General features: G+C 40.4%; 1 protein-coding gene and 1 long non-coding RNA gene across 11 annotated transcripts in view; one reads left to right on the top strand and one right to left on the bottom strand.

Moving 5' to 3' along the window:
* Positions 1-26,801, bottom strand: part of LOC138972050 (uncharacterized) — a 34,154-nt gene that overhangs the window by 2,856 nt on the left and 4,497 nt on the right. The window contains exon 1 of one of the 4 annotated variants that reach the window (XM_070344891.1): positions 1,703-1,987. The exons of the other annotated variants lie outside the window; for them this stretch is intronic. Within the exon in view, the coding sequence (XP_070200992.1) occupies positions 1,703-1,927 (225 nt within the window). The 5' untranslated portion in view covers positions 1,928-1,987. Of the gene's footprint in view, positions 1-1,702; positions 1,988-26,801 lie in introns of those variants that run through there. 4 annotated transcript variants of the gene reach the window in all.
* On the top strand, positions 4,254-19,420 carry LOC138972029 (uncharacterized). Of its 7 annotated transcripts, none has more exons than XR_011457439.1 (9): positions 4,254-4,811; positions 5,718-5,869; positions 6,199-6,269; positions 7,602-7,678; positions 10,051-10,153; positions 14,502-14,625; positions 15,441-15,552; positions 16,662-16,775; positions 17,305-19,420. It is a non-coding gene; the product is annotated as an uncharacterized lncRNA (long non-coding RNA). The 7 variants fall into 7 exon arrangements; XR_011457436.1 differs by having other exon boundaries at positions 7,602-7,706; XR_011457438.1 differs by lacking the exon at positions 6,199-6,269 and having other exon boundaries at positions 4,257-4,811; positions 7,602-7,731.

The raw sequence follows: 26,801 nt of genomic DNA, 5'->3' as shown, positions 1-26,801 counted from the left end.
TCCTACGTTCACAGCGAAAGTCTCAGGGCTTGGAAAACACGAAGACACGCATGCATCATCTCTCGTCTCCGATTATCATGATCGTATTTCGATACTTTGACGAGACAAACCCAATGCTGGTGTGTCGAAGAAGACAGCCACAGCGGGCTTGTTCGAATCAAAGTATCACACCATATCTTCAACGTATTACCAATACCTGTCCCAATATAGACCAGTTGGTCTAAGAGGACGTTAAACCCTAATAGTCAGTCAGTCAGTCAGGGGTGCCTTCTAGAAATAACAGCCTTTTTTGTGCCTGTTGGGTGCGGTTACACAACAAGTTACTCTCCCTCAAGCTATAATTCCTGTTGTGCCACCGTCGTCAAAAATTTTCCTCAACATGTAGGACATTGGCGCTGAATGTTTTTCGGACATGAAGCTTCTAGGCTCTAGTAGTTATCTGAGCAATTCATTCTCTTTAAACGGTGGCTTGCCCCTGATTAAAATCTCGAGTACCTTTTCAAATACGAAATGGATGGGCACTGATTTAATGTACACAACTTCCTGGATCTTCACATTGTTTCAAACTATAGTCGAACATGTCTATAACGACCAACCAAAGGACCTATCAAAATTGGCCATTATAGAAAGGTGGTCGTTATGGAAAGGTGAATAATATAGGAAAGGATCTCGTCAGGGTTGGGTGGTTTTTTTTTTTGTTTTTTTTTTTTTTGGGGGGGGGGGGGGGGCGTAATGAACAAGCCTTTCCAAACTAGTTCATGACGAGAATGCAGTTGCGCCAAAAAGCCATCACCAGAAGTCACTGCACCAAGTGGAGGCACCTACTGTGCATGAAGTAAGAGCGTTATTTGCCACATTAAATACACAGTACAGGGCACTGCCAATGTTCTAACAGTTCTGCCAGATTATTGTGACAAATTTGCAGCATGTTTGCCTGCCGATCCTTCCATCGGTGCCCCCACAAGCCTTCGGACACTACGTGATCAAGTATGCAAGAACTTGAGTATGGAGGAGTTGCAGCAGCATTGTCAGTCGATTCCGATAGCCATCAGGGACAGTGAAAGTGCAGCCCTGGAACAAGCAACTAGGCTGCAAGACAAAAGTTCGGCATGGTTTTCTGCAAGAGCAGGCCGGATCACTGCGTCCAACCTGCACGCAGTTTGCCATACAAACCCAACAAAACCGTCTCAGAGCCTCATTAGAAAGATCTGCTACCCAGAGCAACATGTTTTTACTTCTGCTGCAACCAACTGGGGGAAACAAAACGAGGGCACCGCTCTGCAGCATTACTTTGAGAAACAAAAACAGTTCACACCAGCTTCTCTATGAAGCGTTCAGGATTAATTGTACACACAGACCATGCTTTTATGGGAGCATCTCCAGATGCCATGGTCAGCTGTGACTGTCATGGGTTAGCCTGTGTGGAGGTGAAATGTCCCTTCACCTTCAAGGAGTCAGCTGTTGAGTGTGCTGTGTCAGACCGCCATTTCTGTTTGGAATCTAACAACAGTGAGGGGGTGCTTTGTCTGCGCAAAGACCACCCATACTTTAGTCAAGTACAGTGCCAGATTTTTATGACCAGTTCCTCCTACTGCGATTTCATGGTGTGGACTACTGTGGATAAAGTTATTGTCCGAGTATTGCCTGACTGTGATTTTTGGGCAATGTGTGTGGAGAAAGCTTTGAAAGTGTTCAGACTCACAGTTCTTCCAGAGCTAGTTGGAAACTGGCTGGACAGAGAAGCTGAGCCTCTACAAGCAGTGGATGTGAACCAGGAGCAGCTGCAAACACCAGCCGTGAAACGCAGCAAGAAACAGTGACAATGCCAGACTCGCTTGCTCATGTGTGAGGGAAAACAAACATATATGATTGTACACACAGAAAGTGGCAGTAGTAAAGTTGTAGAGAGGGAGAGAAAAGAGAGCATGTAATGTTTTAAATCACAGTTCACACTCACAGAGAAATCATTAATTGTTCCATTCTTGTTTCATTGGCTCACGTAAGTGTAGCCTATGCGATGCTAAACTTTGTCTGTCTGTGCGTGCGTGCGTGCGTGTGTATGTGATAGAAACTTTAACATTTGACTGAACACCGAAATACTAATTTCACCTGATTATTATCCAAGCAACATCTGCAGAGTATTGAAGCAATGATCAACATTTCGTCGGCATGTGTGTGGTTAAAATGTATATCCAAAGAAAACGGGTGGTGGGGGGGGGGTTTGGGGGGGGGGGGGGGTAAAAGCAGGCGACCGGTTTGTGTCGTGTGTGGTATGTAGACCAGGTCAGGGGTCAAGATCATGTCAGGTCGCGTGAAGGATTGTGGTATAGATTCACTTTTCAGTTCTCACCTCTGCATTCGCCGATTCGGGGAAGACGATTTCACATTGTTCGGTTTCTTAGCTCCAGAAAAATAGATAAAGAAGATACCAAAGGAGATTTCCTACAGTTTGATCTGCACAGCGTGTTTCCAGTGTCTGCGCGAGGAAGAGCTGTCGAAAGCGCAGTGTCGATCTGGCAGTCGTGTCCCCGGTAAGTACCGTACAGATAGATCTAGGAGGGCCCCAAAGGGTTTAAAATCGTGATCGTGATTGGCGTTTTTTGACCTTTCTGTGACCGTGATTGCCGAAATTTCCATTTCTGTGATCGTGATAGGACTTTGCCCGTGATCCGTGATGACAAACAAATCAAGTCTCGTGATCGTGATCGTCATTTGTTTTCGTGATCGTGATGGGCATTATTGCAAAGCATTTTATTTTCAACGTACATTTTTCACAGCTGTATCACTCTATGATCCTCTATTCGTCAAGGTGTTTGTGATCGTGAAAACAAAAATCAAGGTAACTGTGATCGTGAAAGCTAAAATTTCCCTTCCCGTGATCGTGATGATACCCCCCCTTTGGGGCCCTCATCTAGTGTCTCCCACTCTTACAACGTGTCACCTAAGCTTACTGATAATCCGTTTTGTTTAATTTCTTTTTATTTCAGCAGACACGGATATTAAACACAGTGCTAGGCAGTCACCTCTAATGAAATGAGTTGATCTGAAGTGCCTGTAATGTTTGGATGTCTTTGTTCTTGGTTCGATTTATGTGAATTTCAAAACTTGCAGTTGAGTCTCAAGTTTACTCTGCCCGTTTAAAACTGTCCACCATTTATTTGAACATGCAGATATAAGGAAACGGAATGAATCTGTTCTCAAAGTCAAAATTATTACGATTTTGCCTCAGTTTCAAAACATGCTCTGTCAAGGTTATCTGTCTGTAAAATGTGGTACCTTGCAACAACTTCCTTAAATTTGAAAGACAGTTTTTGAATGCTAGATCTATAGATCTGTATCGCGTTTCATTCTTTGATTGTACTGTTTGCTGTTTACGCACTATCATGATTCGCTAACGTTTGGTAAACTTGCAACAGCTTCCTTGTCTTTGTTGGCATTTTCTTTCAAGGCAGCACAACGTAAGATTAGCTTCTTTTGAACAGCAGGTAGAATGCGAGTTTTGAGACAACGACAGTCGTCCAAACAAATGGACTGTAAAGTGGCTTGTATAACCCGAACATTCAGTATCAAAACACTGTTTATATTTGTGTAGGTTGTTGTCATCACAACTAATCGCATTTTGCCTTTTGTTTCAGAAAGGAGGATAAGCTACAACAAGATCGACCCTGAGAGTATGTCAGATATGCCTTAGCCACATGGCGACTTCCGAATTTAAATCCACTCGGCATGGTGACAAGTCTTGATGAAAAGTATAAGACTGAGGACAGCAGTGGAAAAAGTGGCCACATGGCAGGTACCTATTGCTTAGTGTCTGCAGTGCAAAAGACAGATAAGGTGATGGTGAACACAGTACCCTCAATATCTACTGCTGATTTACGACGGGCAAGCTACAATCCAGGGCAGAGAACACTGCAGCGTTGTAATCCAACTTTTCATTTGTTTCAGGAAAGGACGTCCTTACAAATTAACATTACATCTCTCTGATAGTGATACAAAGACATAGTGCATAGTGTACTCTAAACAAGAGGTTGTGCTACCACGGGAACATCCCGATAATTGAATGGGAGTACACGGTTTTTCTTTTATTTACCTTAATAGCTTTCACACAGCCAGTATATGAGAGATAATGGTCTTCTTTGTGGCCGTTCATGCCCAAGCACGCGGAGCTGGTTGCCAGCAGGACAACGTGTCACTGGACAATATCACCCAGCTGAAAAAGTACCACACGATGTACTATAGTATACTATAGTAAACTATAGTAAATGTACCCTGTACTATAGTAAACTGCAGTAAATGTACCATGTACTATAGTATGTACCATATTGTACTATAGTACAAAGTACTTTGTACTATAGTACTGTGAAGTAAATGTACCATGTACTATAGTACTGTGTGGTACACTAGAGTACTTTGTACTTTGTACTATAGTACCGAGAGTACCCTGGTGAAGTACAAGTACCACAGCTGAAGTAAAAGTACTACGCTTACTGTAGTACTTTCAGGAGACTGCCCGTACTTTATTCAAAAAGTACTACGTATCATTGCGCGAAGGACATGCACTATTCATTTTGCAAACGTGCATGTAACATGAATACATCTGCAGAATAATACTGTTTTTCTATTTATGATTTATTCAATTTCATTTTTTAGTCCTTTTGGAAACTTTTCCAAGAATGAATGTCAAGCACTTCATCTCTGCTCACACAGTAAAATGCGGTAAACAGACAACTGTGAGTTACTGTCAGCCATTTTGTTTTTTAAAGTCTGAGAGCGCGCTGTTCAACTCATGTTTGTTTGTTCACACTTGCAAGGTAAGTGAGACAGTATATATATAATTTTTGTGTCCATGTTATAACAAAAGCCCATTTCCTAATGTGAGTGCTACCTGGGATCAAACATTTGTGGGCATGTTGTAGAGAAACGTCTTGTCATTTTTGTTCATAGTTACGTTAGATCTACTCCATTTTTTCTTGTGATATTTTTAGTTAATGCAACATGCATTCATTATTTTCTGTTTGAATTGCTGCTAGAAAGTCCGACAAAATGGATAGCAAAATTATGATTGAAGAGTTGTATTTAAAACACAGTCAGAGGAGTACGGGTTGATTAGATTGTATCAACATCTTTATTTTTCTCTAGCCGAAAATGCCATTCCTTGCATTTAGATCTATGAACAAACGGGAGGTCACAACAAACGGTTGAGGAGTAAATCAGGAAATCACAAAGTGTACATGTATCATGTGGTCGAATCTCGATCTTCCCAGTGTGGTAAGCAAGATGTGCAGTTTGTTTTTGTTTGAACACACTGTTGACTGATTTACAGCTTTGGTTTTACTTTGAAGTGTTCACCTCTAAGAGTAATACCTAATATACTGGACTCGCAACGAAATATATAAACTTCTTCTTCTTCTTCGTACGACGAAATATATAAACAAATGACAATGGACAACGTTTCGACCTAAAGGTCTTCAACAGGTAAAAAAAATGAAAACAACAATACAAATAACAAAACGACTTATCAGAGAAGATGGCGATGCGCTGTGAAGCATCGCCATCTTCTCTGATAAGTCGTTTTGTTATAAATGTATTGTTGTTTTCATTTTTTTTACCTGTTGAAGACCTTTAGGTCGAAACGTTGTCCATTGTCATTTGTTTATATATTTCGTTGCGAGTCCAGTATATTAGGTATTACTCTTAGTTTATTATCTCGCTTGCAGTCACTCCCTGTTTACTCCGTGTTCACCTCTGTTCAGCCACCCGGTTCTCGCCCAGAGTTAGATCTACGTCCAGTCAACAGATAAGAAGTGAATCACAGTGGACGCAGAACCATTCAATTGAAGTTGGCAGAATAATTTCTCACCCCTAGCTGGTAAGTTCTATGTAAGTTTATGTGATCATAGATTGTACACATGTATGTTAACTACTTCGGGGTCTCCACTCAATGATAATGTATGAAGTATGCGCGCGTGCGTGTGTGTGTGTGCGGCGTGTGTGTGTGTCCCTAGTGTACTATGTGTTTGTGCCTGTCTATGTCCCTGAGAGAGTTGATGAACGGGGAAACGGACGATGGGAGTCATTGTGTATAGATCTACCGACATCATTTTCTCTTCACAGTTTCATCTTCTACTGCTACACTTTCAGTAGATTCTACTGCTGCGCTATCAGTAGACGATTTCTGATTGCATTTGGTCTTTGCAGCTTCCCAACAGAATACCACAGAGCACGTTGGAGTGAAAGCTACTACGTCAAGTTCATGGATATCAACTACAGTAGCTATAAAAATCATTTTTTCCGTTTCTTTGTGAAATGGGGGCGCCATATGTCCATTAATTGCATATTGAGCATTATATGCATAGAATGCATTCTATGCGCATAGAAGGCATTCTATGTTCTTAGAAACATTATATGCGCATAGAATGCATTGTGTGCATAGAATGCATTCTGTGTCAATCGTAAATTTGTATCTGAACAAAGAATTTATTTGTATAACATGAAATATTATTCTATAAATGCTATAGAATGTAGTTCTATACATTGGATTCAATTCTATACTTACAGGATTTGAATCTTTGTTACAGAGTAAGATTTCATATATTTGAATTTGATTCTTTGTTTAAAAAAAAAAGTAGTTGAATTTAATTCTATTGCAATAGAATTAAATTATATCTGTGAAATGCATTCTATGGTGATCACAGAATGAATTGCGGCGCGGCACATAGAAAGCATTTTGCACAAAGAATAATGTACACATGGAATACATTGTGAACATTTCATATTATTGTGTACACAAAGAATCAAATTCTGTGATAACTGATATATCAGTATTATCACAAACTAATCAATTCTGTAACATAGAAATGAATTTTATAACAGGGAATTTTGTTCTATAACATAGAATTCTTTCAATGTAAAGAATGTCATTCCCTGTTATATAATTCAATTCGACGTAGAGAATAAACATTTATGTTATACAAATGAATTGTTGGTTCACATACAAAATGCATAATACTAAAGAATACATTCTATGCACATAGAAAGCATTCTATGCAAAGAATGCTTTCTGTGGGCAGATAATGCATTCTAGATCTATGCACAAAGAAAGCTATTTTATGCGTATAGAATGCATTCTCTATGCATAGAACACATTACATGCATAGAATGCACAATATAGAATTAATAAACACATGGTGCCCCGTACTCAGTTGCTTTTCCTAATACATAAAACAGTGTCACTAAGAAATTAACAAGGAGAAAAAGAAAGAAAACGGTCATAATTCCTTTTGTGTTATCTTTTGGTGCATGGGTTCATGGGGGGTTCAAATCCTGTAACCGACAGGTTCACAGTGTACCGCGACATTGCTTCGACCACCAAATGATGCTTACATACGATTGCATTGGCGTGCTCTCTCTCTCTCTCTCTCTCTCTCTCTCTCTCTCTCTCTCTCTCTCTCTCTCTCTCTCTCTCTTCTAAATCATTTCACAATGCTGTGTACAGTTACTGTGTGTGTGTGTGTGTGTGTGTGTATGTGTGTGTGTGTGTGTGTGTATCACAATATAATGGCTTGACAGCTGTTCAGGTTGCCTGTTTAATTTCTGCGCAGATTCTACACACACCCCACAGCCGGCACCTCGATGAGGACTGACGATGGACTTGTGATGGCTTTATGTCCTGCTGCACGTACGAAGAACATCATAGTTCAATAATGGTTGGGTGGTTGTTTTCTCAGAAAGGTTTCAATTGATACACTCCCCCTTTTTTCTTCTTTTTCTTTGTGTTTCTCTCCCTATCGTTTTGTATCCTTAGCGGATTATGACTTTATTCGGTTATTCTGCAGAAAAACAAATGCCGCTGCAGAAGAAAATTGTTTTTCTGCAGCAACTTTGAATAATGTCATCATCCGCTGAAGCATTGTTTTTTTCTGCTAAGGATTTGTTTTGTCTTTCATATCGTATGTCACTAGCATCATAGTTGCATATTTTACATTTGGGAACTTTCAAAACTGATCCGGCGAAAGTATACGAAATTTGCGTGTGGAGTTCCTGGCCCGATCTAAAAAGAACGAAAATTTTATATTTGAAATAAAAGTATAGTTTGGAGGGGGAAAAAAGGTAACAAAATAATTTAATAAAGGCTGTATGCATGGTCAGTTTTACTTGCTTACCAATAGCCATATCATCTCACTTTAAACATACGAATCCTGGGACTGTCTGTTACATGTTTTCACACACACAAAATTCATAGGGAGAAAAATGAAGGGGAGGGGGGGGGGGGGGGGGGGTGGGGGATAACAGTGAGGATGTACTGATCGGACCGTGCGTGGCCGATAAAAGGTCAGAGTAGAGCAACGCCCCATTGCCTCGCGCGCGGCTTCAGTAGCTGGCAGAAAGCACACCACCTACTCGCCGTGTACCAATAAAAGTTGTTATATTTAGTCAAGTTTTGACTAAATATTTTAACATCGAGGGGGAATCGAAACGAGGGTCGTGGTGTATGTGCGTGTGTGTGTGCGTGTGTGCGTGTGTGTGTGTGTAGAGCGATTCAGACTAAACTACTGGACCGATCTTTATGAAATTTGACATGAGAGTTCCTGGGTATGAAATCCCCGAACGTTTTTTTCATTTTTTTGATAAATGTCTTTGATGACGTCATATCCGGCTTTTCGTGAAAGTTGAGGCGGCACTGTCACGCCCTCATTTTTCAACCAAATTGGTTGAAATTTTGGTCAAGTAATCTTCGACGAAGCCCGGACTTCGGTATTGCATTTCAGCTTGGTGGCTTAAAAATGAATTAATGACTTTGGTCATTAAAAATCTGAAAATTGTAAAAAAAAAATAAAAATTTATAAAACGATCCAAATTTACGTTTATCTTATTCTCCATCATTTGCTGATTCCAAAAACATATAAATATGTTATATTCGGATTAAAAACAAGCTCTGAAAATTAAATATATAAAAATTATTATCAAAATTAAATTGTCCAAATCAATTTAAAAACACTTTCATCTTATTCCTTGTCGGTTCCTGATTCCAAAAACATATAGATATGATATGTTTGGATTAAAAACACGCTCAGAAAGTTAAAACAAAGAGAGGTACAGAACAGCGTGCTATCCTTCTTAGCGCAACTACTACCCCGCTCTTCTTGTCAATTTCACTGCCTATGCCGTGAGCGGTGGACTACGAGTATACGGTCTTGCTGCGTTGCATTGCGTTCAGTTTCATTCTGTGAGTTCGACAGCTACTTGACTAAATATTGTATTTTCGCCTTACGCGACTTGTTTCATTTTTTTGCATCAAGCTGAACCAAGCGACCCTAATGTAATCATAGCAGAAGACATGTGATCGAAAATGTGTCATGTGACTTAGCAGTCTGTCAAGAAAAGAAGCGTTCGTTGCGATTCGTAATGGCGACATTCGAGCGAAGTTCCTGTTCCTATTGAGCAGTTTTTCTTCTTTCATAATAATGGCTTTACTGGTTACAAGAGAGCACCGAGTCATTGCAGTATGTATATATATCTTGATCAAGTTGATGTCTTTTGTGCAGTACGCTTTATTTAGTTGTTGCTGGTCTGCGTTTGTGTTTTCCACAGGCACATGATCATCTTGATCTTGTGTCAGTTTGCATGCGCAGCCCGCTAAACACACCGCAAACCCCCCCTCCCTGTACGTTGGTCCAAGCGAAGTTCAGTTGTATGATTTACTCTTTGATTTGATTTGTTCTGCTGCATTAGCATTGCTTCGACAACGTAACCGTTCGCAGCTGTTGTTGTTTGTTGTTGCTGCTGTGTATGCAGATATGCAGCCTGGCTGTTGGAACTGTTTTTTCTCAAAGGTGTTTTGGCAGTTTTTCTTTAGGAATTCGTTTTTGTTAAGTTTGTTGTATACGTACAGATTTCTAACTGTGTGCAGTTTTGATTAACAGTTATATTTGATATAATTACTACTTTAAAACACTCTTTTAGTTTAGATTTTTAATCTTTATTCTATTGTAGAAAGAGACTGAGGAGGAGGAAGAAGATCATTACCTTAGTTTGATTGTTATTTTGCAGGTTGTGAAACTGCAAAACAAGTAGGAATGATTGGGAGACTTCCAAGGGTGTAAAGCAAATGTCATGGAACAATTTGCACTCTTCTGTTTGACAGTGAACATGTGTGAGTATTTCAGTTTTCACTCTCTTGTAAATCACTTGAGAGACCAATATAATATTTTACACGGGAAAGGATAATCCTTCCAGGAAATATACCAACCTCAACGACCTGGCTGCTCTTTCTATGTGTAAAATGTTTAAAAAAAATATGAGATAATTTTGCATTCTGACACAGGTGTAACAAAAACCAATTGTGCACAGAAAGGAGCCTGGTTCAATTACAGCAGCACATACGTACAATTGTAGGATGCAGTATAACTTCTTCTTCTGCGTTCGTGGGCTGAAACTCCCATGTACACTCGTGTTTTTTGCACGAGTGGAATTTTACGTGTATGACCGTTTTTACCCCGCCATTAAGGCAGTCATACGCCGCTTTCGGAGGAAGCATGCTGGATATTTTCGTGTTTCTATAACCCACCGAACTCTGACATGGATTACAGGATCTTTTCCGTGCGCACTTGGTCTTGTGCTTGCGTGTACACACGAAGGGGGATAAGCCACTAGCAGGTCTGCACATAAGTTTACCTGGGAGATCGGAAAAATCTCCACACTTAACCCACCAGGCGGCCGCGACCGGGATTCGAACCCTCGACCTTCCGATTAAGAGGCCGACATCTTACCACCACGCCACAGCGCCCGTCAGTATAACAATTATCATGTAACAGGTTCAGCAGATGTTTTGTGATTTACGAGAGTGTTTAAAGAAAGGGAAGGACAGTCGATCTTCAACAAGTTTGAACTACATTTGGCCTACGATTTGATCTGCGATCAGCTCCTGATTGGATCGCGGGAATAAATCTCACGATTGAATCGCCCGTGTGACACCAACTTAAGTTTTCTTGCAGATCTGTGGTTTGTAATTCATGTAGTGAAATCAACTAGTGTCAGTGCAGGGATGTTGCTACAAATTCATACCAAAAGGACAAATGTCCTAGATATATATTCAGCATCAATAGGACATTTGACCGCTTTCAGAAATTTCAATAGGACGTCAGGATTTTTTCATTTTCAAGAATGACACTCGCCGTGTTTCCCCCTGTTTTTGACCCTAATGTAGCACAGGATGCCGTTGAATAGTCAAATGTGTTCAGCTTTTGTTGAACTTTGGCAGGCTTTAGATTTTTGTTGGTGGCATAACTCAGTGCGCTTCGTCAAAATGTCTCGAACTGAAAGCAAAAGCAGAAGCAAGACTTAGTCAGTTGGAGTTGTCTCCCATACTCCTAACTTTAATGTGCTGCAGACGGGTGTCACCCAAACGCAAGATCCGCACTGCACAACTTCAGTGCACCTGTATGCGAGAGTGCTTGGTCGCTTTGGTCGCTTTTTGAAAATGTGTATCTTGAAAGGAACATTAACGAATATCGCGCTGTCCGAAGGAATTGATTTCTTATCGGACAATGCCAGCGCTTAGTTCAAAACCGTAGGACATCTGACCGCCATGCGGCTATGTGAATCAGACATTTGAGCCTCTAAATCGGTCTATGTCCGATGTCCGACGCCTAACGACATCCCTGCAGTGGAAGATTTGTCCAGTCTTTTCAGCCAATGAAGCACCATACATTTTATGCCGACAGAAGTCTTTTTGGGACAACATGATGATTGACTTCATTTATGTGCCAAAAGGCAAAGATATCGACAAGAATGAATGCTTTTGACATTAAATGAAACATTTATAGACAGTTTCCAACTCACCAGAGCTGCCAAAGAGCCTTCACTTGTGCAAAATGATGATTGTAATCAGACGGGTATCAGAAACAATCTCTTGGTAACCTGCACATCTCCCTCCATGGCGACGTGACAGCGCGCATTTGTTTGTTTATCGCGTAACAACACAGTTCAACTTTGTGTATAAAATATCATCAATGTGTGGCGTGTAATCTCCGAATCAGTGCGTTCCCAGGGTAATTCAGTGTGAGTGGAGGTAGCCTGCGCATCATGTGTGACGGCATGAACAAATTTGATAGCAATATTTTATACGGGAAGTAAATTTAATTGATTCTGGCTCAGTCTTATAGATTTTGAATGCAGTGTTTTGGTCGTGTATATGCTTTTCTACTTTGAAGCTCATTTGGAGCGTTACGCTGATCAAAGTTAGGTACTCAAAGTGTGACATCAGTCCTATGCAGGTTATGCCTTGAAACACACTCGCATTTCACAAAGACACTAATAAATGGCAACATTTCTGTTTTATTAGATAATATTTAAACAATAAGAACATAGATACGATTGTTATTAACAACATAAAACGTGAGGTAAGTCGGCAAAGACACTCCTAGTGTTCTTTTCCATTTTGGGTCGCCACATTTGCTACCATTTTCACAATAAATTTTAATATTACCATATGAGTTGTTCTTTGCTACTGGTCACAAGTGGGGGTCAGCTCACACGGACACATTTTTCAATACATTCTAGGGGAGAAACTGGTCACAAAGCACCCAGTACATGACAGAGAGATAGGAGAATCGGCACAATCAAGAAAATACCAAATTCATTCAATAAATATGGAAATATTAAGATTTACTGTGAAAATGCTAGCAAAAATGGCGTCCAAAAACGGGAACGCACACTTGGTGCGTCTTTGAAGACTTACCTCCCGTTCTGTGTTGTTGATAATAGTCGTGTTTGTGCTGTTTTTGTTTAAATAGTATCTTATAAAACGGATGCAGTCCTAGAAATGTTGCAAATTATTGTTGTCTTTGTGAAATGCGAGAGTGTTCTGAGGCGTAATCTGCATACGGCTGATGTCCCACATAGGGTACCCCACTTCGATCAGCGTTTCACTCCAAATGTGCTTCATAGTAGAAAAGCAGATACACTTCCAAAACACTGCATAACAGATCTACAAGACTGAACCAGAATCATTGAAATTTACTTCCTGTATAAAATATTGCAATTAAATTTGCTCACGCGGTCCCACATGCAATGCAGGTTACCTTCGCCTTCGATTCAAAGTAACTCCACGCTAACTGAATTACCATCGAAACGCGGATAATGAACTGATTCGGAGATTACACGCCACACATTTATGATATTTTACACACAATTTTCAACTGTGTTGTTTCACGATAAACAGCCATAAACAAACAAATGTGGCGCCGTCACGTCGCTTCCGAAGGAGAAACGCAGCTGGTTACCAAGAGATTGTTTCCGATACATGTACCTGTCGGATTAAAATCATTGTTTTTCACGAATGAAGGCTCTTTGGCATATCTGGTGAGTTGGAAACTGTCTATGAATGTTTCATTTAATGTCAAATGCGTACATTCTTGTCGATATTGTTACCTTTGGGCTCATAAATGAAGTCAATGGTCGTGTTTTTCAAAAGTGACTTTTGTCAGCATAGAACTTACTGTGCTTTGATCATTGACTGAGAAGAATCTTCCGATGACACTAGTTCATTTCACTACGCGACTGCAGATCTGCAAGGAAACTTATGGCAGGGGAAATAAGCTTAACTGAAGACGAATAAGCGGAGTAACTGTTCTTCAACGGATTGCTCTCACTGATCTAAATATTTAGATCTTGTCGTCTGCTAGTAAGTAGTCTTCGGTCGTCTGAAAGTCACATCTATTTCGACTGTGTGCATCGATCCGTGTAGTGAAATGTTGATCTGTCATGATTTGGCAACATAACTTCGCTACATGTGCTTCGAGTGTATCTCCCCGTTAACCATTTGAAAACGTCTTTTAACAAGACCATGTTTCGACAGCCCAGACGGGGAGGATCCTCGATAGCTCACAGGGTATATAATGTTTTCCGCTGTTTTTTTAAAGAATCCTTTCAAATTTACTATTCCAAAAGTAGATCTACCTTATGACACGACTCGAGTGGCAAAGAACATTCTCTGCAATTCCTGTCTCAGTCCGTGCAGCCGTTTCGGGTCCTATCGTCATCATACAAACATACACACAGACACACAAGAACCAGCTTTAAAAGTTAGATTATTTAAGAACCATGTGAACCAGTGATTTTTTCTTATGTACATCAGATACTTCTGCTTCTGCAGTATTTCTGCTTTCTGAAAAGCTATATTTCAAAAACAAAACTAAAGATTTGAATTTTGACCACTTTTCCCCCTTTCTGTCAGTAGTACTGAAGAACAACTCGCATGTATTGAATGATCGTAGTATTTTCTTTGATTGTGGTGATTTTACTATCTCTCTTTTATGTACTGGGTGCTTTGTGACCAGTTTCTCCCCTGGACTGTATTGAAATATGTGCATGTTTGTGTGAGCAGCATGACCCCCACTTGTCACCAGTAGCAAAGAACAACCTCATTATTATGCAATAGCAGATATTTTGTACAAATATTTGCTCTTCTTTTTAATAGATTTACTTTAAATATTTTTCAGAGTTCTAAATGGTTGGCTACACTGTAGCAGTGACTGTTGGGTGAAGGATCAACTTCAGCTCATTTTCTGACCTCATGGATGATCAACATGTATGCAGATTCTGCTGATCGCCTGAGCTTCCTGGGTGTGTACATATTTGTATCTATATTATTAAAAGGCCCACTTTGATCGCCTGAAAGTTTGTATGACACATGCAGTTCCTATACCCTCCAAGGATTGTTTAAACTAGAACGCAATACTAACTCTGGTTTAAGTTTAAGTTTAAGCCATGAAGCTCAAACTGCTTTCTTTCGCTTATGCCTCTTTGCTGATTTGTTTGCATTTTGGCATAAATTTAGACACATTTACGGCAAATCAGTAAGCTAAAATCCAGAAGAATCTGTCAAGAATCGCCTTAGCGAAAAGCATGCAAGTGCTTTACATAGGGCCACATTCAGAGACTGTAGAGTACACAGAGACCATTCATACTTCTTTGCGCCAAGGTAGGACTGGCTATGTTTTTATCACGGCTTTGTCAACATACTGTCATTTCTGTCCGGCCAACAGTGCTGCAAAGATTCATTGGATTGAAAAATGTGTCCGTTATCGTTTGTGAAATTTTTTTTTTTAATTAAAAGACCTGGAAAAAAGCCCCAGAACAGATTATATAATAATTGATTTTAAATTTTCGTTTTAAATCAGTGTCTTTTCACAAACTAGCCTTTGTTATTTTGAATGCATAGTTCAGTCTTAGAGTGAGAGAATGTGTGAGGCATAAATTGCTTTTGACAACAACAAAAGTTCCCGTTGAATCGAGAAGCTCCCCCAAAATCATTTTTATTACACATGCCTATTATAAGCCAGCATAGTGCAAGCAGATTTATTTGTGCATGTGCTTGTATGTACAAAGACAGATCATTTGTACAAGTGTTGGCTCTTCATTTTTAATTATTTTTTCAGGATCCTTAGTTGGGGGTTCCACGGTATCTGTGACTTTTGGGCAACATATCGAGTTCTGGTGGTTTTTTGACCTAATGGATCAACATGTGTGCAGACCTGCTGAGTACTTGAGGTAAATTGGTGCAATTAGATATATTGTTCTGCCTACCTGAGAGATACCACCCATGTGATAAATGAACCATCTCTTCACAGGCGTGTCTATCATGTAAATGAGGTTGGTTTAAACAACATGCCTGACAGGGATGTCATTTTCCACTGCTTATGCAAAATCTCCGAGACAAACTTCATTCTCATGGCAAGCCCAAAAGTGTTGCAAGAATGACTTAGCATCTGTGACTTTGTAATCATGAGCAGTGGAATATGAGGTCCCTGCCAGACTAGCTTGACATGACCTCAATGATATTCCCACATGTGGGTGTATGGTTTGGTTATTACATGGGTTATCTCTCCGGTACATAGGATGAAAACAGAATACTACATGGCTTGCTGTGTGGCACCAGATTTACACTTATTGCTTTTCAAATGTTGAAATATTCACTTTTACTTTTGTAAACCTGGTAACACACAGTAGGCCATGTAGTGTTCTCTATTTGTATCATTGAAACGCTTCTGTCCGTCAATCACACTTTAAATTGCCTTACATTTTGGATGACATATATGCCACCCCTTTGGTATTCCTCTAATAGTTTTAGCTAAATAGAAAACTTAGTTTCAGCTAATCGCTATGGAGTATTCTTTCTTTCTTTATTTGGTGTTTAACGTCGTTTTCAACCATTCAAGGTTATATCGCGACGGGGAAAGGGGGGAGATGGGATAGGGGAAAGGGGGGAGATGGGATAGAGCCACTTGTTAATTGTTTCTTGTTCACAAAAGCACTAATCAAAAAATTGCTCCAGGGGCCGGCTTGCAACGTAGTACAATATTATGACCTTACTGGGAGATTGCAAGTTTCCAGTACAAAGGACTTAACATTTCTTAAAAACTGCTTGACTAAAATCTTTACAAACATGGACTATATTCTTTACAAGAAACACTTAACAAGGGTAAAAGGAGAAACAGAACCGTTAGTCGCCTCTTACAACATGCTGGCAAGCATCGGGTAAATTGTTTCTCGTCCCAACCAATATGGGACTCCCCCTAACCCGCGGGGGGTGCTATGGAGTATGCAAACACTTGAATTATATGCGATGAAACACTCAAGCTGCTTTCTCTTGCTTATAGCTGAGAGCAGCACTGCAGCAGTGACTGTCGGGTGGAGGATCCAGTTCTGCCTGTTTCCGACATAATGGATCAACGTACATGAGTGCAGACCTGCTGAGCACCTTATCTTCTTGGGTGTGTATAGATGTATATACATTTATTGTATTAATAAATTGTCACACACACACACAGATATACTGATAAACACATTCACGCCTGCACACATGCAAGCACAAACACACGCACCAGCACGTTTCAAACGCCCACCACCACCACCGTCTCAGTCGGTGCAGCTGTTTCGGAGCCCTTAGTTTTATAAGTTAGATATGCACTGAAAGCCACAGCACTTTTAAGTTAGCTTTCATTATCATTCTCTTAACTCATTGTCTCCCAGGTACGGATATATCCGTACCCACTCATATGGCTCAATCTGACCTGGTACAGATATATTTGTACACACAGTCACTGCCTGTAATGTCGATCTAACGCCTGCATTCCAGCACAGTTCCTACACAGTTACCACAATTCTGAGTGACCTGCTGCAGCACAGCTGGTCTCGGCTAAAGATAACTTGGTCAACATAGGTGGGGTAGAAAGTGTTAAAGTATCGCCCTATTTGCTTCAGTTAGCATGCTTTCTCATAGTCATACTGCTGTCATTGCAGGTTCCATTCCATGCTCTGGTGTGGGTGTCATATGCAAGAGAGCCTCCTGTTGACTTCCCGGCAGATATGTGCATGGTGAAGGACCTTGATACCACTTACAGACGTCAAAGCAGATACCATTAGAGAACAACCAGAACTGTTCAGCGGGTGCCATCGGCGAACATGAATACAAGTTACAGAACAGGAAAGCATATGTCACTGGCTAAGGGAACCGGACATCAGCTACTATAAACTTAATCAGATGCCTGTAGCAAATAATCTGGACACCAATCACAAATCAAACAGATGTGGAGGACAGAGAACATTGTATTTGATTATTGCCATATATGATTGTAACCCTGTTTGGAAAAAAGGGACATAAGCCACACTATATACTTTCTGGTTGCATGCTGAATACTCTCCATTGAACATTCAGTGAGTTTTGACTCACCTGGGCCAGAATGTATGTGTCGAGGATAGAGAACTGATAAGTCTCTTATCCCGGGGTTAGTTCAAAAACAACATGGCGGCAGTCGCACTTCAAGTGCAAAGAAACCGTGTTTTCACACACAGGAATAACCTGTTTGATGTATATGAACTGTTAAAAACTTTTCGGTTTTGCCGCGCTGATTTGTGTGACCACTGCCGGTGTTAAAAACGAATTTGAACTTCAAGTCGAAATGGCGATCCACCCAGCCCCTCCCTTTCCCTCCAACTTACTTCACTTGAATCCTAGAACAAATGTCCTTGTTGGACCGCATTTTGCCTTACCTAATGTGAATTTGCACAAGAAAACAACAACGCGAAGAAAACAATGGCACGAGAACAAGACCGGAACCCAGTTCAAAAAAACATTTCGTCACGCTTTTCATGACGTCAACATTGATCATTTAGAACAGAGCGACGTCACCTTTCGAACGCGGATTCCTGAATTTAGAACAACCTTGACATTCTATCATGCGCAGAGATTCGGAAATCCCCATGCCAAAAATAGATTGAGGGGAATGCTTGGGTTAGTTATCTTTTCTGTAGTCTCGACTCATGCATTGCGCTAAAGTATCGATGATATCCTGGGGATAGATAGACCGAGCTAAGCTTTTATCCCGGGTTAAGATAGACCTGGACACATACATTCCGGCCCTGGTGACTAATCAGGCTGACTTACAATGGGTAGACAGAATTGAACATTGTTGTTTGCTTGGATGGTTTTCAAGGTAGAATTTACAAAGTTAACACACTGCTATGGTTTGATCAATTTCAAACATGACCACATGTGGCATTTTTTCAAAACCACATTTTTGACAAATATCGAGGATGTGTTGCAAAAGCATGTGTTCATATTTTTCTGAAATGTTTTTAAAGCTAGATCTTTGATACTTCACAGGCTATTGAAGTTGGATGACCTCTAGATGTGACCCATGTCAAGTTGACCCTCATAAACTTTTAAGTTCACAGAGGGGTTGAGTTCTTTAAAAAAAAAAATAATAACAGAGAAATAGTATTATTTTCAATGTGTTTGAAGCAAGATCTTTGTAACTAAATAACTTTTTCTATGTAAAGTCACACACATACAGGGTTGGATGACATCAAGTCAGCTTGATATATTGCATTAATCAATTTCAAGGTCAGATTGGGGTAGAGTTCTGGTCAATAATAGTGACAATTATTGTCTCACTTGATTGTTCAGAGTTAGGTTCTTGTCACGTCCAGATGCAGGTTACAGGTTTTTTTCATGTACTGATGTTATCATGTAGGCATGGTCACTTTCAAAGCTAATCATAGAAATTAACTTGGCTGAAGGGGAGATAATTTTGATAAAATATGTGTTGTGCTAAAGATGAATTCCCACAAAGAAGAGTGCTATAATAATTAAATCTCTTTTGTGCATTTTATTGTTACTTGTTCTGGTTAACAGGGTTATAACAAAATTGAATTAAAACTGTCTCTGCTTTGGGACATTTACCAAAAATCAACAGCTTGGTAACTCACTGTGCAAGATAGACACCTTTTTTAAAATTATTATTTAATTGACAAATTGTGTCTTTTACATGTGAGTGGATATTTAGAAATGTTGTTACATAATTTTGATTATTAATGCTCGGCCGAAAAATTAAAATAAACATGTGATGAACCTTTACTTTCTTGCCAAATGTGACAGAGTGACTGCAGCCACTGGCCTGATCATGCACGCACACATTCAATTCACACAAAACAATTGATTCAGCAAAAATTAGGGTCACAAGTACGTCCCGTTAAATTTGGAAGGTTATGGTACTTTTACAAGAAAGTACTGCAGTATACTATAGTAAACTATAGTAAAAGTACTATAGTACAAATTTTACAGCTACGAAAATACCACGCTGTACTATAGTAAACTATAGTAAAAGTACTATAGTACAAATGTACCGCGGCGAAAATACCACGCTGTACTGTAGTAAACTATAGTAAAAGTACTATAGTACAATTGTACTGCTACGAAAATACCACGCTGTACTGCAGTTTACTATAGTAAACTGCAGTAAACTGTGGTACATGTACTGTAGTAAACTATAGTTTACTATAGTAAACTATAGTACAGTGTGGTACAAAAGCGTGCAAAATCCTATAGTACATTTAATTGTACTACAGTTTACTATAGTATACTATAGTACATTTACCACAAAGTACTATAGTACACAGTAATGTACTATACTATAGTACTATTTGTACTATAGTATACTATAGTACTTGTACTATAGTAAACTGTAGTTTACCATAGTACAATTCAATGTACCATAGTACTTGTACTATAGTAAACTATAGTATACTGTAGTACAATTCAATGTACCATAGTACTTTTACTGCAGTAAACTATAGTATTTCATAGTACTTTTACTATAGTATACTATAGTACAAAGTGTGGTACTTTTTTACTTGGGCATAGACTTCGGAGTGCGAGGACCAGGGAAAATAACCTCATGTGAACCTGTCTGAGTGTGACCATCGTGACGCCCATATCTTTAACTCTCAGTCGTATTACAATTCCAAGAATATATTATCTTGATACGCAAGCTCTAGGGTAGGTTAATGATTGTAGATAAGCTTGGCCATGATAATTATGCTGATGCAGTTTAATAGTGTGTCCGAGTGTGCGTGTGTGTGTGTGTGTGTGTGTGTGTGTGTGTGTGTGTGTGTGTGTGTGTGTGTGTGAGGATTGCACAAGATCTCCTTCAGGGACAACTACACCAACAACAAATTCACAGTCATTTTATCTGTTTGCCTTCTTTTGAAAATTATACATGGAGTAGATATGATGCGTTAGTTCAGTTTAACTCTGTGTGTGTGTGTGTGTGTGTGTGTGTGTGTGTGTGTGTGTGGGTGGGTGTGTGTGTGTGTGTGTGTGTGTGTGTGTGTGTGTGTGTGTGTGTGTGTGTGACGGAGTGATTGAGTTTGTGTTACTGTTTGTCGATTTCTTACGGGAGCCTTGAAGGCTTCGCCTCTTGTTTTATTCTTAAAGTAATCATGCACAGATGTTGGCATATATTTTGATTTTTTTCAGATCACCGACCACAATACAAAATCAAGTGCTACAAGTATAAATTATAATGCATACAGGACCTTATTTTGTGGTTGTTTTACATCCACTTCTGTGAATAACAAAGATTCATGAGCAGTTTGATTATCAACTTATTCAGCCAGGTTCATTCTCCTTGTTCAATGTTTCCAGTGACACGGATTGACTGCTTGATTTAGGGAACAAATAAGAGTGTGTGGTCCAGCGTAGTTCAGCATCAGTACAGTCAAGTAATACAGTGTTTCAATTGGCAGTGGAACTGAAAGTTAGTTTCTTTTATCAACTAGTTCTGTTTTAATGACAACAAAATTGAAACACTTATTTCTGCAAAAACGCGCACAGGTCTATTTATCATAATGAATAGTTAATGACGCACATGCCCACAGTATATGTTATTTCAATTTTGAACATTTAGTGAAAGTGTTCTTCTCTTCACTTTGGCTTCATACCTGCAATACTGGTAGTGGTATGTTCAGTGTTGCTTGCAGTTGCATGTTATTGGTGTAGTTTAAATGTGTGCTCGCATTTCAAGTATATGCCATTTAATTTTGCAATGCTTCTTATCTTGTTTCCTGTGTAGAGCTATTTTGAGGTTAATCAGCATAATTCAACATTTGTCAGTTGTGTCAATACATGTCACATTTATGCAAAATGATTTCAAAGTGTAATCTGTATGTTAATGTGTGGTGTGTGTGTGTGTGTGTGTGTGTGTGTGTGTGTGTGTGTGTGTGTGTGTGTGTGTGTGTGTGTGTGTGTGTGTGTGAGATATAAAGAGTAAAATCTGCTCTTGAATTGGAAGGAAATAGCAGCAGGTCAGATCATATACACATATTCAAATTCAAGAAAAACTGTTGCTACTGCTCATGTGAGACACCTGAATCAGAATCAGATACAATACACCACAGTTTAATTAACATATTCTCTAAACAATGCCTTCAGTTCACTATGCTGTGTTTATGCAGCGTCACAGCAAAAATCACATGATACCAGTGCAAACATTGACAAGCCCAGATAATACAGTGACTATTTTGTCCAGTGTTAACTCTTCTTCCCCTTCCTTTGCAAACAAAAGATCAGTCGGAATATCAGAGTTCAGAATTTTGTACTTTCCACAAAGAATACCGATAACTCGCTCAGCATGAATTCTCAGATTAGTTAGTTTGCGTGTTGACTCTATCTCATAAGCTGTAAGCCGACTCTTCCCTCTTGTAAAGGCAGGGATTTTCACTTGTGCACCTCTCATAGCCACTAGTTCATTAATGTCAAATCCCCTGTCAGCCAAAATCACATCATTTTGTACAATATTGTCTAGATACCCACTATTTGCAGTGATGTGCTTGTCACTTGTTCGCCCACCCCACGCTTTAGAAATATGGCCTTGAGGTGTAATTGATATTAGGTATTTAATTGTATTGGTGTGCTTGTAGTTTGACCAGGTGAGTGCACTAGCATCAACACTGGAACCGGCACGGTTGGCCTAGCGCCAAGCCCGAGGACGTTGACCATCTCCTGGGATCCATCTCCAGTTGTTTCACTGACATCAAGAACTGGATGACTGAGAACAAGTTGAAGCTGAACAGTGAGAACACGACAGAAGATTGCTTCCCTCACTGTGACCGACCTCCAGCTGGATGACGCGACTGTTCCATTCTCCCCTGCTGTCAAGAGCCTTGGCGTCTTTCTCGACTCCACTCTCTCCATGCAGACACACATCTCCTTCATCATCAAGACCTGCTTTTTCCACCTACGACGCATCGCCTCCATCCGTCGCTACCTCACCCACGACGCCTGTGTCAAGCTGGTTGTCTCCCTCATCTTCAGTCGTCTGGACTACTGCAACTCCCTTCTGGCTGGCCTCCCCGCCTCATCCATTCATGGCCTACAACGAGTCCAGAACGCTGCTGCCAGGCTGACGTTGAGGAAGACGAAGCGAGACCACATCACCCCCCTACTTCGCTCCTTGCACTGGCTCCCTGTCAACACCCGAATCTCCTACAAACTGTCCACTCTGGTCTACAAGTGTCTCAACGACTCTGCTCCCGAGTACCTCCAATCCTCCCTGGACCTGTACACCCTGCCCTCCGACCATCCCCTTCGTTCTGCTGCTGACCCACTCCGCCTTCACATCCCTCGCTCGAAACTCGCATCTGCTGGTCAGCGTGCATTTCCCTCCGCGGGCCCCTCCGTCTGAAACTCCCTGCCGCTTAAGCTTCGCCAGAGCCCCTCTCTTGACGCGTTCAAGAGTAGGTTGAAGACTCAGTTCTTCCCGTAGCTGGCTGCGACTTTCATGCTCGACGTGATGTGTTGTGCCCCAAAAGACATTCTTGTGCTGTGCTCTGTGAGAGGTGTTTTCTTTGTGTTTAATATTATTTTGTTTGGACCTAGCTATTGATGTGTACATTGTTGTTAAACAGTTGTTTGTTGTATGGTTATCAGGGTTTGCTAGTGTGTGATAGGGTTCGTGTCCGTCTGTAGATGTTAGTTTCTTTGTTAGTCCTGTGTTGACAACTCTTTGACAAGCGCTTAGAACTGTACCCACGGAATACGCGCTATATAAGCTTCATATTGATTGATTGATTGATTGATAGTGGTAAGGCGTCCGCCCCGTGATCGGGAGGTCGTGGGTTCGAACCCCGGCCGGGTCATACCTAAGACTTTAAAATTGGCAATCTAGTGGCTGCTCCGCCTGGCGTCTGGCATTATGGGGTTAGTGCTAGGACTGGTTGGTCCGGTGTCAGAATAATGTGACTGGGTGAGACCACAGGCGGAAGGTATCGTTCACTGGACCACTACTTTCATAGAAAGACTACAAGGTTTGTCACTCAGCTTCCGAGTCGTCTGTGTTCTTGGAGTCGCTTCCTGCGGACAATTTTTTTGTTCAAGACGGTTTGCCTCTTTATACAGTCTGTGTGAGGTCAAATAAATACAGTTGAATGATTGTTTTAACTGTATGTACCTTTAATTTTCAGCTGCCGTCCGCTGCAGGTTGCTTTTAACCATCATTTGGACGAATGTTCGTTTGCGAACCGCTATCCTGTAGTTGGTAAGAAATCATGCATCCCGCACCGAATATGCATACCTGTGCTCACTGGTCTAAAACATATGTAAATATTGCAGCAAAGGGAAGCTACCCACGGGAGTTTCAGTTTAGGTTTTTGGCATAACAACGGAATAACAGTAACCGTGAACGGAAGCGATGCAGACGATTTCAGTCGACCAATGAAAATAATCATCGAATATCCGGTTATTATATAACCAATGATCGCATCGGACTACTATCTCCTCGGACATACGACGATAATCATTCGCACAGGATCTAAGTGGTATGCCGTTGACAGACACGTTTGGTCGCACAAAATACGGTTTAAAAACATGCAGCGGACAGGCAGCTAAATATAAAAGGTACAGATAGTTAGAACATTCATTTATCACGGCATTTGTAAAGTTACAAAGATTCTTGACATTGGCAATTATTGTTTGCATAATTTTTTTTCTCAAGTTAGTGGAGCACGACTCGAAGCTGAGTGACAAACCTTGTAGTCTTTCTATGAAAGTAGTGGTCCAGTGAACGATACCTTTGCCTGTGGTGAGACATGAAGCCTGTGCTGCGACTTCTGTCTTGTGTGTGGCGCACGTTATATGTCAAAGCAGCACCGCCCTGATATGGCCCTTCGTGGTCGGCTGGGCGTTAAGCAAACAAACAAACAAATCGTATAAACAAGCTCATGTCCAACATAGACACTTAGACCTGACGGACAGTAAGCCCCTTAAATTTGACTTTTTGCAGATTTCGCGTGTTGCCGCTTCTCGCGAGTTCCGCCGGAAGTGCCTGAGGCAAGGCCGGACAACTCTGCACACGACTGTGTGACGTCATCGCATCAGAGCTCATTGCGGGGTCAGAATTATTTGTTAGAACGTGCAGGCGAGAGATGGTCAAACATGCAAGATGATCGTTTCCGACCGTCGCGAATAGGGCAGCAGTCTCATCATAGTGTTCGAAAAGCCCGAAACGCCAGAAAAGCGTACAACTGTGCAGACAATTGTTTCAATGCATCATTTTCAATTGTAATAGTGAACAACTCACGCACATCATGTTTCCCCTTTGAATCAAGTAATAACTTACACACTCAAAACACACAGGTAACGCAAATAAACATTCAAGGTACTTGCCCACACAAACATATGCAAAATCCTATGGTTCCTGCAATGTCACAAAACAAAATATGGAAATGGTTTTTAAAAATATTTCCGTCTCACAGGTGTGCCAACATACACAGGCGATGTATGTAATCCCCTTAAAAATAGATACATACATTCATACATGCATGTGCAAAGGTGTGTATATTCTGTCACCACCATTCACATCATCATCATCATCATCATCATCATCATCATCATTAGTACTTCAACCAGTTGGTTTTATGGTAGAAAAAACAAACAAACAGTTGAACCTCCCTTGCAAGATCTTTTAAAAATCTGAGACAATCAGGTCTTAAAAAGGGAGGGAGTCTTAAAATGGGGGTACATTTTCAGAGGTTATGAACAAAAAATCTGTAAAAACAGGGCCTTAAAATTAAAAGGGAGCGAGTCTCAAAAAATAGGGGGGGGGGCGTGTCTTAAAAGGGGGGTTCCACTGTACAAGACATTGTCCTGATACATGGTAACCTGATGAAAAATTGAAAATTCATAAACTTTCTGCCACTCTGATGCTTGTGGTAAGGATAAATATAGGTTACACACTCCGAGTTCTAAATATCGTGCATATTTTCCCTAGGGTCGATTTTCAGGTATTACCGAGCCAGGAGGCCCCCATTTATACGGATAGTTTTGATGGGGGCCATGGGCAGCGCCATTTTGTTGTGAAATACGTCATCAGTTCGTGTACACAGGAAGTTGTGACATCCGTCACCCTATGGGAGGGGTAAAGGCAACATTGTTCATCAGTAGAAAGTTGTGAAATCCGTCACCCTATGGGAGGTGTGAAGGCAAAATTGGTCATCACTGAGTTTGTGTAACACAGGAAGTTGTGAAATACGTCACCCTATGGGAGGGGTGAAGGCAAAATTGTTCAACAAAAACATCATAGGTCGAACTGTGCAGGGTCAACCGCAACAAACTCAAACCACTCATACTGAACTGCATCTGAGTGACTTATATACCGACATTTTTATTTCTTATTTTCAGCACAGGTGTTGGAAAAAATCATGAACCAAAATGTTATTTATTTTCTAATTTAACATTTGTTTTACAAATGTGACCATGGTCTTTCAAACATACAGTGACATTAAACATTGTTATGTTAAAAAAACAAAAAAAACAAAAAAAACAATGAAGAGTTTGTGGCTGGGTGGTAAGACGTCCGGTAAGACGTCCGGCTACGGCGAAAGTGGTCCGGGTTCGATTCCCAGCTTGGGCGGATTATCTATTTTTGTGTGTGTGTGTGTTAAATTCTTGTTTATTATTATTATTTATTATGAACGTTTTAATGTTTTGTTTTACTCTAACTAATTTTTTTAATGTTTAAAATAGATAAATAATTTTTTTTTTTAATTTTTTTTTTATCCTAGGCCTGCGGCCAGGGGGGGCGAAGTATACCGGTACCATTTGAGAATCAGACCAAATGAGAATTGAACCATTTCAATCACTACATCGAAGGCCAGCGGCCCGGGGGGGTTCACATGGTTTGTTTGTTTGTTTGTTTGTTTCAGACCCACACCCATATACACACATTTCACATTTAAACCATTTGTCGGCCCCCTGTCGATATTTATCGACTAAGTTCCTTGTCTGTACTGTACTGCGGTAAGCTTAGTTTTGTTCTGCTGGTCTATTCAATGTAGGTCAAAACTTGTAAATCTATCTGCCTGCATGACCTGAACCTACACACCGTTGTTTACTTTAAAATTGAAAAATAACACACGCAAGGTCCGACCTTCTTCGCCACCTTTTATTTTAACCGTATCTC

Source organism: Littorina saxatilis, linkage group LG1 (genome assembly GCF_037325665.1).
Source record: "Littorina saxatilis isolate snail1 linkage group LG1, US_GU_Lsax_2.0, whole genome shotgun sequence".
Classification (NCBI taxonomy): Eukaryota; Metazoa; Mollusca; class Gastropoda; order Littorinimorpha; family Littorinidae; genus Littorina; species Littorina saxatilis.
This window is presented reverse-complemented; position numbering and strand designations above follow the sequence as displayed.